The 16,873-nt window shown below is 45.8% G+C and overlaps 1 protein-coding gene across 2 annotated transcripts in view; it reads right to left on the bottom strand.

The window, feature by feature from the left end:
- Nucleotides 1-1,000: 1,000 nt before the first annotated feature.
- spire1b (spire-type actin nucleation factor 1b) overlaps nucleotides 1,001-16,873 on the bottom strand; it is a 43,845-nt gene continuing 27,972 nt past the window's right edge. For both annotated transcript variants that reach the window (XM_051719215.1, XM_051719216.1), the window contains exons 9-17: nucleotides 14,491-14,532; nucleotides 12,416-12,564; nucleotides 12,238-12,331; nucleotides 11,413-11,555; nucleotides 9,034-9,171; nucleotides 8,812-8,882; nucleotides 6,905-6,932; nucleotides 6,556-6,704; nucleotides 1,001-6,057 (exon numbers count right to left, since the gene is read on the bottom strand). In XM_051719215.1, the coding sequence (XP_051575175.1) occupies nucleotides 5,799-6,057; nucleotides 6,556-6,704; nucleotides 6,905-6,932; nucleotides 8,812-8,882; nucleotides 9,034-9,171; nucleotides 11,413-11,555; nucleotides 12,238-12,331; nucleotides 12,416-12,564; nucleotides 14,491-14,532 (1,073 nt within the window). In that variant the 3' untranslated portion in view covers nucleotides 1,001-5,798. The remainder of the gene's footprint in view (nucleotides 6,058-6,555; nucleotides 6,705-6,904; nucleotides 6,933-8,811; nucleotides 8,883-9,033; nucleotides 9,172-11,412; nucleotides 11,556-12,237; nucleotides 12,332-12,415; nucleotides 12,565-14,490; nucleotides 14,533-16,873) is intronic.

Here is a 16,873-nt window from a genome sequence, read left to right as displayed (position 1 = left end):
ATCGACTCCAAATCAGCTGGACCACCTGAAGGTGGAGTCTCCACTCTCCCCTGCGGGGAACCTGCCGTGACAGTGCGTCCGCTGTAACGTTGAGGTTGCCCGGGATATGAGTGGCTCGCAGCGACTTGAGGTGCTGCTGACTCCGGAGGAGGAGACGGCGGGCGAGTTGTGACATACAGCGGAAGCGCAGACCGCCTTGGCGGTTGACATATGCTACCGCTGCCGTGCTGTCTGTCCAAACTAGCACGTGCTTGCCCTGGATCAACGGCCGGAACCTCCGCAGGGCGAGCAGAATTGCCAGTAACTCGAGGCAGTTGATGTGCCAACGCAGCCGCGGACCCGTCCAGAGGCCGGTGGCTGCGTGCCCATTGCAAACAGCGCCCCAGCCCGTCTTGGAGGCGTCTGTCGTGACCACGATGCGCCTGGAGACCAGTTCTAGAGGAACACCTGCTCGTAGAAACGAGAGGTCGGTCCAAGGGCTGAAAAGACGGTGACAGACCGGTGTAATGGCCACGCGGTGTGTCCCGTGGCGCCATGCCCGTCTCGGGACTCGAGTCTGGAGCCAGTGCTGAAGCGGCCTCATATGCATCAACCCGAGCGGGGTGGCCACCGCCGAGGACGCCATATGCCCCAGGAGCCTCTGAAAATGTTTCAGTGGAACCGCTGTTTTCTGTTTGAACGCCTTCAAACAGGCCAGCACCGACTGGGCGCGCTCGTTCATAAGGTGCGCCGTCAAGGAGACTGAGTCCAACTCCAAACCGAGAAAAGAGATGCTCTGAACCGGGAGGAGCTTGCTCTTTTCCCAGCTGACCCGAAGCCCTAGTCGGCTGAGGTGTGAGAGCACCAGGTCCCTGTGTGCGCATAACCCGTCTCGAGAGTGAGCTAGGATTAGCCAGTCGTCGAGATAGTTGAGAATGCGAATGCCCACCTCCCTTAACGGGGCAAGGGCAGCCTCTGCGATCTTCGTAAAGACGCGAGGAGACAGGGACAGGCCGAAAGGGAGGACTTGTACCGATACGCCTGACCCTCAAACGCAAACCGCAGGAAGGGTCTGTGTCAAGGAAGGATCGAGACGTGAAAGTACGCATCCTTCGGGTCTACCGCCGCGAACCAATCTTGATGCCGGACGCTCGCTAGAATGCGTCTTTGCGTCAGCATCTTGAACGGGAGTCTGTGTAAGGCCCGGTTCAGTACTCGCAGGTCCAAGATTGGCCGCAACCCACCGCCTTTTTTCGGTACAATGAAGTAGGGGCTGTAAAACCCCCTCTTCATCTCGGCTGGAGGGACAGGTTCTATCGCGTCCTTCCGTAGGAGGGTAGCGATCTCCGCGCAAGGTAGCAGCGTTTCCATCTTCCACCAAGGTGAAGTGGACACCGCTGGACCTGGGCGGATGCCCAGCGAAGTGAATCGTGCAGCCGAGTCGGACGGTCCGGACCAGCCCTCGCGACGGACTGGAAAGCGCAAGCCATGCACCCGAGTTCCGCGCAAGGGGGACCAAAGGGACAACGTCATCGGATGTACCGGCGGGTGGGGCCTCGCGGCGGGGCGGAGCCTGAGGTGCCACACCCCATCGTGGCCGTGCTGAGTCAGAGGACATCGAAGCACTTACCTGGCTCCTTGTGACCACCCCCGGAACAGCCTGGGACGGGGGAGGAAGAGGCCTATCCTCATGACCCGTGGAGACTGTCACATCGGGGGCAGATTTGTGCCACAGCTGGGCGCTCAGGGCGGGAGGCCGCCGCTGGAGCGCCAACCTGCCAAATGGAGTGGTGGACGGTGGTCGTGATGCCAGCCGTACACACCGAATATGTGACCCAGGGAACAAGGAAACCACTCTTGCGGAGCTCTTAAGTACTGCAGCCACTTGGGCATGCAGCGCAATTAAATGCAAAAGGTAACAAAAAGAAGATCTGCTTACCAGCTCCAGAGCAGCGGGTTTCGTTGTCCCTGGGTCGCCCGTCTCAGGGGCGCTTCGAAGACCTCCGTGGGTTCTTCGGTGCCGGCTGTGAGACGGGTGGCGTCGGCTTCCTGCGGTGGGCTCCACGCCGGGGCCGGGCCGGAGGGGCGGGCTGCGGCGGAGCCGGTGCAGTCACCGCAGGGGGACGCCCTCGGCGATGAGTAGATGGGGGGATCTTGAGCCACGCCGGGGCAGGACAAGCCGGCTAGCACCCATCTACTGCTCTACCATCGAGAACTGCTGGGCAAAGTCCTCGACAGTGTCGCCGAATAGGCCCGCCTGGAAAATGGGGGCAGCAAGGGATCGTGTCCTGTTGGCCTCACCCATCTTGACCAGGTTGAGCCAAAGGTGGCGCTCCTGGACCACTAGTGTGGCCATCGTCCGCCCGGGAGACCGTGCCGTGACCTCCGTCGCTCGGAGAGCGAGGTCGGTTGTCGAGCGCAGTTCCTGCATCAATCCCGGGGCGGAACTACCCTCGTGCAGTTCCTTTAGCGCCTTGGCAGACTTGCAGGAGAGCCATGGCGTGCAGGGCGGAGGCGGCTTGTCCAGCAGCGCCGTAGGCTTCGACCGTCAGAGACGACGTAAACCTACAGGCCTTGGACGGGGCTTTGGGCACCCACGCCAGGTGGCGGCGCTCTGCGGGCATAGGTGCACCGCGAGCGCCTTTATCCACCGGGGGATTGCCGAATAACCCTTGGCCGCCCCACCATCGAGGGTAGTGAGAGCGGGGAAGCTGAAAAGATCGGGACCGGGCAGTAAAAGGTGCCTCCCGCGATCTTGTCAGCTCTTCATGCACTTCCGGGAAGAAAGGAACGGGGCGGGGCGTGGCTTTGAGCGGCGCCGCGAGCCCAGGAACCAATCACAGAGCCGCGAGGGTTCAGGGAAGAGCGGTGAAATCCACTCTAACCGACGCTCGCGGCTGTCCGGGAAAGCATGTCGTCATCTCCGCGTCAGCCTGTGACTGGGCGATCGACCCCGAAGGGAGGAGCCCAGCCGAGGCTTCCGACTGGACGAGCCCGCTCTCCGATGCTGCGCTCGAGAGCTCATCACTTTCGCGGGCTCCGAATAAGAGGTCGAACTCGCCGTGAGACGAGCCGGCGGACTCACCCGGAAGCCCGATCGGGGCAGACGAGCGTGCTGGGGGATGGGAGTTCCGCGGGGGGATACCCGGCGGAGGCGGTCCCATTGGGGTCCCCAAATCGCCCCCAGTGCTAGCCGCGCTGGCCTCAAACCCGTGGGTAAAAGGACCGAAGCGGGAGCCTCTGGGGTGGCTCGCTTCCTTACGAAGGCGAGCCGCGACCGCAACGTTGCCATGGACATATTCTCGCAATGAGAATGTGACCATCCACGAACGCTGTCTCCGCGTGAGCAGTGCCCAGACACGAAAGACAGTGATCGTGACCGTTAGAAGGCGAGAGATAACGAGCACAACCAGGAATAACACACAATCGGAAAAGCATCTTTAAAAAGACGCGTCTTTAAAAAGACGTTCTGTGTGTGCGCTCTTTTAGAGAAATATATACTCTTTTAGAGGGGAAAAATGCTCTTTCAGAAAATATACTCTCTAGTTTTTCTGCCGAAGCGCCCAGGGGCATTCTCTGCAGTGCACCAGTGCAGAGGGGGGAGAAGCCACTGAAATGCGCCGTCAGATCCAGCAGGTGAATGAACAGTAGTATTCAGCTCAATGAGCATGACCGTTCGGCTCCGAAGAGAAAATCTGAATGAGTGGTTGCATACCAGCTCCTTTTATACCCGTATGTTCGGGGGAGTGGCATGCAAATACCACTCGCCAATTTTCATTGGCCTTTTATCAAAGACCAGAGGTGTCTCGGGCTCCCAAGAGTGACCCCTAGTGTCACTACATCGACACCAACGTCGAGTGAGTGACAGATAGGGAACACAGCTTTTAAACATAAAGTTTGTAATTCCAATTTGTGTAATTAATGCATTTAGACCATATTTAAAGAACATCTAGAGGGATACTGTGTAAAAATCACAATGATATTTGACCCACAGACAATAATGTATTACTTCATTGTCTGAACGCTTCACAATTTTGGAATGAGATTTTGGTACCAAGGCTCATCACGATCATCATCATCATCATCATCATCATCATCATCATCATACAAGCTATTTTAGATATTAATTTAAAAGCTGTACATATTACCTAACTTAAAAAGCATTTATATGCAAAAAGGAAAACAATTTAATTACTAAAAAATAAATGCACATTTTAATGGTTATAAAATTGCGCTAACCTTTTCATACCTGTCAGTGAATAAAATTCAGCACATGATTCGTGGGGCTGATGCATTATTTACAGTCAAATCTCACCTAGATATGGGCAGCATATGCTGTACAAATATATACACTGCCAACCTATTTAAGTCACTATAAGAAAACATTTAATTCTGCTTGTTAGAGGACCTAAACTTCCTTTAATCATCTTCCTGCTCATTAATTTTCACTCAGAGTGAGTTCAGTGGCATGTTTGTGCTTATCAGTTTAAATACATGGACTGTCTGTCCACATGAATGACCAAAAATCAGAGCCACAGAATGAATTTCAGGGGTACCATCAAACAATCATTCACATTTAAAGTCAACATGAAATCATGAAATCAAAATGGACCTTATTTACTTTTTTAAGACAAGTTCCTGATCTTATTTGAATGATACTGCAATTAAAAAAATTTGAGTAAAATCTTTTATCAAACAGTAATAATGTTCTTCACCTTTGTTAACATTTAAATGGGCAAGGAGGCGGCGGGAACCGGCTGAACAGTCAAAGTAATATTTAATGAAACAAAAAGACACAAAACAAACACACGGCAGCTGCGTATAGCTCTCTCTCTCCTGAACTGCTGCATCCGGCTCGGCTTTATCCCTCTCCTCGGCTGATTATCCCAATTGGGGGCCGGCTGTACGCACTCACAGCCCCGCACTTCTCCTCATCACACTCCTCCCTCCTTTGCCTCAGGCCGGGGAACCCCTGCAATGACGTAGCCCCCCCCCCCCCCTTTCCGAGGGGGGACGTTGCCCTTTTGGGCCTGCTGGCAGGCTTTCCCCGCCCTTTGAGACCTGGGAGGGAGACAAAGGGAGGGAAAAGAGGAGACGGAAAGGGCAAGGTGGCGCGACAGTGAGTGAGAGAGAGAGGTGAGAGAGAAAAAAAATTGCATGCCGGTTCCCGACACACCGTCGCCTGATCCTTGACCACTCCTCCACCCTCTGGCTGACGACAGCCGCTCCTCCCCGGGTGGACCGGAGCGAGTCCTTCGACCGCTGGCGGATGGAACGCCCCTCCGTGTTCTGGCGGCCGGTAACGAGCCCCTCCGCCCCTCGCGGACAGAGGCCGTTCCTCCACGTACAGGCGGCCGACAACGACTCCTCCATCCCCCGGTGGACGGCCACGGCTGCTCCTTTGGGCGGACAGCAGTGGCGAGGACTCCACGACAGCATCGGGTTTCGGCAAGGAGGAGGCGGCAACCGGCTGAACAGTCAAAGTAATATTTAATGAAACAAAAAGACACAAAACACAAACACACACACATGGCAGCTGCATGTAGCTCTCTCTCTCCTGAACTGCCACATCCGGCTCGGCCTTATCCCTCTCCTCGGCTGATTAGCCCGAATGGGGGCTTTCTCTCTGACAGCAGGTACAGAGAAAGTCACATTGTACATTAGTTACAGCACAAAATACTGTAGAAAACTGACCATGTTTTTGTTTGCATGGAAGAACTGCAACACGATGAAGGAGTTTATTGGCTCTGTACAACTCTGTTCACAGACAGATCTATACATCCAACCTCCAGTCCGCATCTGCTACGAGCGTGGCATGTCTAAACTTCATGGATCGTTCTCTCCGACGGCCGGTATTCTGCACCCTTCTCAGAAGACACAACGAAGGACTGAGTCTTGCGTTTAAAGTGAGCGCGCTTGTTGGCCAGAGAGAGGCTGTGCTTGCTGGACGCGTTGATGTCAGAGATGAATTTCTTGCAGTCGACGCAAACCTCCATGGCATTCCAGTCTTCTATCAGCTCTTTCGGAAACTCCATCTCCTCCTGCGATGAGGATGACTGCCGCGAATGCTTCGATAATCTTAAAATAGATGGGAAAAGTACAATAAAAACACATTAATATGCTCAGTGTCTTAAGACACTTTATTTCCTCTATCTAAAATAAAATATAACAATTTACAAATATGTGCAGGGCTATACGGTGCAACAGCAACAGAGCCCTGCGCTCATGAGTCTATGGCCGTGTTCACAGTGGCATACTATCCATACATCTCTCACTGTTTTTGCCAAACACAGGTATAACAGAAACAGTAAGAGTAGTATGGTAGATAGGCATTTAATACACGTTATCAGAGCGCACAGGGCGCATTTTGTTCAACACAGATTGGACACATGCTTAAATTGGCACGGTAGGTCGGCGCCCTCGAAGCGATGCTAGGCCTCCTAGGCGTTCGCCTATGTCACCTAATGGGTTGACCGGCCCTGCCGCATTTAATGACATTGAGTAGCCCATTGCTTAGGTAGAACATTACTTTGATTACTTTGCGAAACAACATTTAAAGCCGCTACTCTGGGCTACCTGGACATGGTTCTATGCAGGCTGGGGCGATGATGGCTCATGCTGGGCTTCTCTGGTTTGTGGGCCTCTGTATCCTGTTTTGGAGATGAAGTGGATGGACCCAGTGAGTAAATCGGTAGACTGGCGTAGGGCTTCGATGGCAGACGCATCTGAATCAACAAGGACTGGAATTAGTTTCCATCAACAGAACACTATGAACTTGAAAAGAGAACAGAATGAGATGAACTCTCTGTGATTTACTGGCCCATTGTGACTGTGGAAATGGAGCTATGATTAGCTGTGTTTGCCACAAATACTGTGAAATGTTTTTTATGAAGTGAACAGACAGTATGTATAGATGATGACTTACTTTTTTACAGCATTGTGAACACACGGGCCTGCAAAATCAAGAAAGAGAGAAATGACACAGCACCAATATGACCTGCTTCAGTGTCTATTACAGTCAGTAAAAGAGCTGAGAGATACAGCTAAAAATGTACATAACCATATTTTAATATTTATGTATTTTCTCATAACTTATACTGACTTAAAATGTCAATTTTCTCTCAATCAGTGGAACCCTTTTTTCAACAAAAAAAGTAATTGATTCAAAATGTTATTAAATGTTATTTTCTCCCCTTTTCTCCCCAATTTGGAATGCCCAATTCCCAATGTGCTCTAAGTCCTCGTGGTGGTGTGGTGACTCGCCTCAATCCGGGTGGCGGAGGACGAATCTCAGTTGCCTCCGTGTCTGAGACCGTCAATCCGCGCATCTTATCACGTGGCTTGTTGAGCGCGTTACCGCGGAGACGTAGCGCGTGTGGAGGCTTCACGCTATTCTCTGCGGCATTAATGCACAACTCACCACACGCCCCACCGAGAGCGAGAACCACATTATAGTGACCACGAGGAGGTTACCCCATGTGACTCTACCCTCCCTAGCAACCGGGCCAATTTGGTTGCTTAGGAGACCCGGCTGGAGTCACTCAGCACGCCCTGGATTCGAACTCACGACTCCGGGGGTGGTAGTCAGCGCCAATACTCGCTGAGCTACCCAGGCCCCCCTAGGAAGAATGATATTTAATTATTTTCATTTATATGCACCAATATAACAATACATAGCAATGAGCAGCAATATTAAACTACATATATACTTCCTAAAACATTTTAATATATGAAAAATGTCACATGGAAACTTCTAGAGGTCGATCAATAGTGGATTTTGCAGATACCGATAACTAAGATGGTGGGAAAGGCCGATAACCGATTAATTGGGCGATAGTTTTAAAATCAATTTATAAAATGTAAAAAAAAAACAACAAAAAAACCCCATTATTTTTTCCTTATTATGACGGGCACTGTCAAAGAGTCCTAAATGAATAAAATCCCAGATGTAGTTTCTTGTTCAACCAAAATCCCCCCCAACCCCCCCCCCCCCCCCCGAAACACAGTGGGGGACTCTTATTTTGAAATGAAAAAATGATGAAAAAACTACCGGCAACTATCGCCATAGATTTTGGCCGATAACGATAGTTCCAAAAGCAACTATCGGCACCGATTAATCGGTAAAACCGACCTATCGGTCTACCTCTAGAGACTTCCAAGAAGATTGATTCATTGAAACGGACAGTTTGAACTGATTCATGGAAATTAATGCAACAATAAAATATTGTGAAACCACGATAAATAATTAAATAAATCCACATACTCATGCATAAAAACATATATAACTTATAAAATTAGCTAATTAATTAAGTGCACCCATCAATGCAAAAATAATTCAATATGGTTGGGGATATGAAACATTTTATTATTTATTTTTCCTTGTGCAATATGCAAATAGACGCTAACAGAATATGCATAGGCGATTTAGGGCAGTTAGCAGCTTCATTTCACATGGATCAAATTATGGAACTACATACAGAAATAAATGAATGATTAAAGAAATTAAACATTTAAAATCAACTTTCAATTTGGCATTTCCCAACAAACATTTATTTGTTTTATTATATTATTTTTGCATTGATGGGTGCATTTATTTGCCACATTTAACTATTTTATATATTTATTTATGCACAAATATGTGGATTTATTTATTTATATATTTGTGGATTTTTTACATTTATTTACAGTATTAGTTTTGCAGGTTTCATCTTCCATAAATGACGCACTCTTTAGGAAACTTAATAGCTTTCAAACTTAATATTATTAAGTTGCTTAATTTAACCTTTAGCTCTAGTCAGCACTGAAAAATAAAGTTGCATGGCTGTTTATTACCTTTTACAAAACTGACAGGTGTACGACCACGTGAAGAAGGAAAAACATTTCGTCCGACAGCAGAAGCACAGCTGTGAAAAATGAGACAGTAAATCAAGATTTAGATGACTCGTTAAATACTAAATATATTAAGCATGTCACATGCGTGTCATTTTTTATAACTTTATCTCAGATTACACAAAACTTCCAGTGCATTAGAGGTTTCTAGGTTGCAGTTCCCACCTTCCCCTTCTTCAGAGCGTTGTAGATGTCTTTATGCTGCTGAAACTTCTCCAGTTCTGCTTTGACCAAAACTTGCCGAATGTGCATGATTTCCTCGACCGTCAGAGACAGACACTCAACGGGGTAACAAAATTCCTCCTGTCACGACACACAGATGTTACAGACTAACAGTTGCATCTGTTCCTCACACAAAACTATCCTACGGCTTCAGAAGACTCAGAACACAGTGCATGAGTCATATGTGACCTGCTCCATCATTTTGAGTCATATTGACACAGAAGCACATTTTGAGATTTACGCACTACGGTACAAAGGAAAGGTGTCAGCTTTCTGAGGATGTCACTTTTCTGTCCCAAACTGTTGATGAGATGTTACCAGTTAAACGATGGCTGTCATGAAACTTTGCTCTCTCCAAATAATTCGCAGACATTATTTGACGGAATTGGAAGATTTATTCAAGCATACGTTAAATTATTAAGACAGTTTAGGTAAAAAACTTACACTTCTCTTGAATGTTCAGTATGCACATGTGCATTATAATAAAACATATCTATACATCAAACTCTATAAAATATCAGTGCGGGCTCACAAAGCATACTTATCCATGTATTTACACTTGTACACACACAGCACAAATACACACACATGCACACTCACACGCACACACACTCACACACAAACACACATACACACACAGAGTACACAGACACACACACACAGACACACACACACACACAGCACAAACACACACACACACAGACACACAGAGCACAAACACACACACAGACACACACACACAGAGCACAAACACACACAAACACAAATACAAACACACACAGAGCACAAACACACACACACAGACACAAACACACACAGAGCACAGCACACACACACACACACACACACAGCACAAACACACACACACACACCCGCACACACACAAACACACACATATGCACACTCACACGCACACACACTCACACACAAACACACACATACACACACACACACAGAGTACACAGACACACACACACAGACACACACACACACACACAGACACACACACACACACACAGCACAAACACACACAGAGCACAAACACACATACACACACACACACACACAGACACACAGAGCACAAACACACACACAGACACTCACACACACAGAGCACAAACACACACAAACACAAATACAAACACACACAGAGCACAAACACACACAGACACACACACACACACAGAGCACAAACACACACACACACACACACATAACACAAACACACACGCACAGAGCACAAACACACACGCACACAGAGCACAAACACAAATACACACACACATAGAGCACAAACACACACACACACACACACAGACATACACACACAGAGTACAAACAAACTCACACACACACACACTCACACAGACACTCACACGCACATAACACAAACACACACACAGAGCACAAACACAAATACACACACACATAGAGCACAAACACACACAGACACACACACACACACAGAGCACAAACACACACACACACACACGCACAGACACACACACACAGAGTACAAACAAACACACACACACACTCACACACACACACACACACACACACACTCACACAGACACTCACACGCACAGACACACACACACACACACACACAGAGTACAAACACACACACAGAGCACAAACACATACACACACACACACACACACACACAGAGTACAAACAAACACACACACACACTCACACAGACACTCACGCGCACAGACACACACACATCTTGGAGCTTTTGATGAAGTTCACATATCAATGTGGCGACTGAACATCCACCGGCTACAACATGACTACAGTTTTACACTTTTAGCTCTATTCTCTTCTCTAGAGTTTATATGAGATAAATTCAGCGCTCGTGTTTAAATTGGTAGCAGCTAAAGCGATTTGACACACCGAATTAAAAAAATTATTTAGAGTTTAGATGATCACACTGACATAATTTAAAAGCTGAGACTCTGTTTAATCAAAAAAACAATAGAAATCTCAAAACAAGGCAATACAAAATCAAGTTTTTGACCAAATTTCACATTTCCAAAAACCCATTGTGATTTATTTGATGGAGTGCGTCACACATGGACTACTTTTATGATTCTTTTATGTTGCTTTTTTCATTCTGGAGCAGATTAGAGTTTTTAAAAGTGGAAGGGGCTCCGTGCCAAGTTTAATAAAGCAAAGAAGCGACACAGCTCCGCTTGTGTGTCTCTCTCTCCAGCACTCCAGACTCCTCCTCTTATCTCTCTCCCACTGATTGGGCCACGCAGCACCAGGTGCGCACACTCACAGCCCGGCCACGCCCTCCTCCTCGTCACACTTACTAAAGATTTTGAGCTTTTTTTTGAGGGCGGCAGGAACTGGCGCACATTGGTGGGCGTTTCCTTCTCTATGGAGTGCCGCCGCTGGGCGGGCTGCCGGCGTTCTGGCTGCGGGGTGGACGAGATGGGCAGGAACATGGGCGGAGCTGAGAGAAAGACAGAGAGAATGATATTTATTCATTTAAGTGGAATATTCCTGACATGAAGCCACCATAACGGAAATATTATGAACAAAAACATGATGTTTAGGTGCAGTTTCAATGAGAGACGGAGAGTGACTCATCTCACATATGATGCAACTTACAATGACTTACAATGGAAGTCAATGGGGTCAATAATCTGTAAACATTAAAATACTCACTGTTTCAAAAGTATAGACACAAGATGTAAACAATATGTGTGTTAACATGATTTTAGTGTGATAAAATCACTTACTAACCACATCTGTGGAAAGTTATAGACAATTTTACAACTTCGTTGCCATGACGACATAACGCCTTAAACAATAAATCAACTTTACAGCACAAATAATCCATGAGTTTTAACAGAAGAATTAATGTAAGTGCTTTTATAAAATTAAAAGCTTCACATTTCTGCATTTAAACCCTCCAAAAATTGGCCCCATTGACTTCCATTGTAAATGCCTCACTGGAAACTTCATTTTTAAATTTTTAAAGAAAGGAGGGACGAGTATACTATATAACTGACTGAAAAATTGACAAATAAATTGATCTTGTTTTATGGATGTTTAGACATGTTTTACTGGAAAACGTCTGATTTCTTGCAGTGAGTATACATAAGTGTGTGTTAAATCTCAAGTTGACTCACTCTTTTTCCCCAAGACAGATTCTGGTGATGTGTCGTCCACCATCGATGTAGAGATGCTGGAACAGCTGGCTGACCTTTGACCTATGGTCTCATCCTAAACCAGACAACACATTACTGAAAATAGCTGGACTACAAAAAAACGTATATCGTAAAAAACAATATGCATACAAATCCTCACATCTGAATCTGAGCTGGTGAGTTCAGCCAGCGTTGGTGCTTGAAGCCGCTTCCTCTGAAAGCCGCCCGAGCTGTTCTGCTGAAGCGACACGCCGTTGGCCAACGACAACGTGCTGGAGGCTTTCCTCGCACCATCAGAAGATGACACATCTATCGAAAACAGTTACATGAAGAGTAAAGACAAATAAAGAGAATGGAGTGCATAATTCAGAAAACACCTCTTAACATATCTTCGGTTAACGTGTTTTAGGATTACAATTAATTTTGTTATTTTTTATAATAAAAGGTCAAATTAAAAAAAGTACATTTTACCTTGAAAATTGTTCGACAGTAATGATAAAGACGTATCATATCACATGTATTCAAGGCAGGGGAGGACTGGCTATAGGGAGAACCGGGACTTTTCCCGGTGGGCCGGCCACGAAACGGGGTAGAACGGGCAGCAATAAGCTGAAACGGGCCGCGACTGGCTGAAGAGGGCCACAAAACGCCGCTGCGATATGCCGGACAGTATAAACACAAGACGTAAACAATATGTGTGTTAACATGATTTTAGTGCGATCAAATCACTTACTAACCGCATCTGTGTAAAGTTATAGCCAATTTCATAACTGCGTTAACATGACGATGCAATGTCAACAAACCCTGCTACTCTAAAACGACAATGTCCTTTAGCTGCTTGTTGAGAGTAATAGTTTGGTTTGACGTTCTGTGTAATGTGAGTCCAAATACGAGATCCATGCAATCCATTTATCATTGAATTATGTCTCTTTTAATATCCTTTCTGTTTTTTACAGTCATTATTTGATCAAAAACAACAAAATAGAAACATTAATTCTAATTGCACACAGCACGAATGCGCTAAAGAAACCGCGCGTGCTCACTGGCTGAACTGATGCCAGTAGTCTTAAAGAGACAGTACCGTTTTAGCTCTCAATGTAAATACTTGTAAATAATACCAATTATACATGTAAACAATAAACATGTAATAAAACATATGTATGTAATATAATATATGCAATTTCAAGATATCATATTTATTGATGAAATACATGGAATTCGTACATTCGTACAAAAGCTAAAATGTGGCAAAAATTATGAAAAACGAATGATAAAATAAAATGTGTAAAATTAACATTTCCAGGTCCCCTGTGTAATTAACAGCATTAGCTGAGAGAGGATTTCTTTCATAAGTCAGCAAAACGGACATTACAACTGAAATATACCTAAAGTATAATTGATTATAATCGTTAATAATAATATGTTAAATTATATAGTCTGTGGTGCGCATCTTAGGTTTTGTATCAATGAAGGGGTACTTCAGCATTACTGGTGATGCTGTGGAGGTACTTATGGCAAAAAAGTTTGGGAAACACTGTAATAGTGCATTAGCGGTTAGTCGCGCGGTCCACAGACAAACACGAGCACATAAAGCTTCACCATATATACAACTCTGCAGATGAAAGCTGTGAATGAGCATGATAGATAAAGACTCTCGGGTACTTTATTTTTAAAGTTCTGCTGGTTCTAAAGAACACAGTGAAGTCTGAAAACTCCATTTAAACTCTGATTAAATTCTGCACACTCATTCTTTAACATGAAAAACATTGTTGTGCAACACTTTAAATGAACATCTGCTGTGAGCTGTTCTCAGATCAGTCACCAACACTTCACATGTCTAAACTTCACATACATGTATAAATCTGAGCATGACTTTCAATGAACCTACAGTATTGTCATCATGTAATAGATTAATAATCAATTGTATGAATAAGTCGATATCAAAATTGATTTTTAATTGGTCACATTTCATTTGAGGGGCAACTATATACATTAAAAACAAGTGCCAAAAGTACAATGGTTTATTTAACTTTATAAAAAACTTGTTTGATGGATGCATAAAAATACCTGCATTAAACGAAACTAAAATTGAGATATTAATACTCAGAGCAGGACCTTCAAATTAACTGCAACCAATTGTAATGTGTTTAAATGAAATGAGATGAGATGAGCTGCTGTACAGAACGTTTTGATCATCACAGACAACACTGAAGCATCAGATCAGACAGCTTTTACCTGATGAATCAAAACTCTGAGACATGCTAAGAGGTCGCATTACTGCAAGAAAACAAGCAGGACGTTAAGCAGGCAAGTATTTAGACCTTTAGCATTCAAAACAACACCAGAAAAAGTGAATTCAGTAATTCTCGTATTAGATACTGAATGCAATGGATTAGTTCACACAAAAATAACAGTTGAGTCATCTAGACACCCTCATATCGATTGAAAATGTGTTTTTGTTTTTACTTTTGTAACCCCGGTTCTCTGATAACAGAAGTGAAGTATCTCACTAAGGGAATACCTCAGGCGTGACCGATTGAGGTAGCACCAATTAACAACATCTGTCAGCGTGACAGGCGATCAGGGAGTCCCGTCTCCATTGTATAGCTCGCTGCTGCACCATTCTCAGCATATCTCTTCACCGTGCCAGTCTGCAAGGTGGGTGGTGAGGTGAGAAACCTCATTTCTGTTATCAGAGAACTGGAGTTACGAAAGTAGCCTAACGTTCTCTTTCTAATATTCGTTCGGTATCTCACTAAGGGATAAAGACAACTCCCCCTACTGCAGATGTATATGATGTACAAGACAGACACAACAGCCGAATAATAAAAAGGCAGCCAACATAAGTATAGCTTAACTACCGTTGTTGTACACATAAAACATATTCCCCTTATTCCAATAAGATCTTATTCCTTATTCAGCCCCCTGTGTGTACATGCTTACAGCGCATCACGCACTGCTCCTACAAGAACCGAATGAGCCAGTGACAGTTCAGTCACATCCAGCCTGTAGTATCTCACAAATCTGTGCAGAAATGCCCAGCTCGCCACAGCGAATATATCTTGAACTGAAATACCCCTATAAAAAGCCCAGGAAGTGGCCATGCCCCTAGTGGGGTCGGCTTGTAATCCCGGTGGGGGTTGCAAATTCACGCTTTACAATCGCGTCAACAACCCAGTGGGAGAGACGCTGGCGGGAAATTGGTTTACCCTAATGAGTGTCTGCCCACGAAACAAAGAGCTGATTACTCCACCTTTGTGCTCTCGTCTTCTGTACATAAGTATACAACACTTGAACTGGGCACAAATGGTGCAGCCGCTCTTCCTCTGGTGAGGAAAAAGGCGGCGGATGAAAAGCTAGCAAATCAACAGACCTACAAGCCCCTGTTGAATCACTCACTTTAGGAACAAATGTCAGATTAGGTTTAAGTGTTACCCTTAACCCACCAGATGCAAACTGCATACATGAGGAATGTACTGACAAAGCGTGCAGCTTTGCTGTTGTGAGCACCAACAGAAAGCCGTCTTAAGAGAAAGAAACTTTAAGTCGACATACTCTAATGGTTCAAAAGAAGGCTGTGAAAGCAAGTCTAAAACCACTGATAAATCCCAAGATGGGACCTGGGGTTAAGAAACCGGGTGTAACCATCATGCATCTCTCATACATCAACATATCAGTGGTGCTGACCCATCATCCCTGAGTCGAGCCCCACACGATACATCGAAATAGAAAAGGCTCTACCCTTATCTAACAAATCCCAAAGAAAACATAGAACATCAGTCACTGAACACAGAAACGAAATGACTTCACACAATCGTTCAAACACCCCCCATTTGTGATCATACAAAGAGCATGTCGAGGCCTTTGAATCGCACTTTGAATCGTTTTGATCACTTTAGGAGGTAACCCGGTGGCATTTAGATTCAACCTCTCACGGGCCAGGCCCAGAGAGCCATCCTGTGCGAGGAGGGGTGAAATATTTCCCCGCACGCTTGAGAAAGAAGGTCTCTGTGCAATGGGAGAGGGTAGGACTGGTCGTACAGGAGTTGGATTATCTCCAGTAACCACAGCTTCCTCGGCCAATACGGTGCAATTTGTATCAGTGAATGCCTGTATTCCATCACCTTCTGTAATGTTGGCCCGATGAGGCTCAGCAGGGGGAAACGCGTAGTAACACTTTTGGCCACGGACGCTCTAGAGCATTTCCGTCCACCAAGGAAAAGAAAAGGGGACATTGCGCATTTTCGCGTGATGCGAAGAGATCTACGATAGCCAGACTGTGTCTCTGCCACACTTGGCTCACCACCTGATGGTGAAGCGCCCAATTCCCGTATATGGGATTTCCCCTGGACAACAGATCCGTGTCCATGTTCAATATCCCCGGGACATGGGTCACGTGTAATGATAGAAAGTGAGTGCTGCTCCACACAATCAGCCTCTGTGCCAGACTGTGAAGTTGTTGTGAACTTACACCCCTTGCCGGTTTATGTACGCTACTACCGTAGTATTGTCTGTTCTGACTAACACATGGTAGCCCTGGAGGAACCATACAAATTATTAACACTGTTAATAGCTCCAGATAATTTATGTGTTTCTCCATGAGGAACAGAGACCACAT

Source organism: Myxocyprinus asiaticus, chromosome 15 (assembly GCF_019703515.2).
Source record: "Myxocyprinus asiaticus isolate MX2 ecotype Aquarium Trade chromosome 15, UBuf_Myxa_2, whole genome shotgun sequence".
Lineage (NCBI taxonomy): Eukaryota > Metazoa > Chordata > Actinopteri > Cypriniformes > Catostomidae > Myxocyprinus > Myxocyprinus asiaticus.
This window is presented reverse-complemented; position numbering and strand designations above follow the sequence as displayed.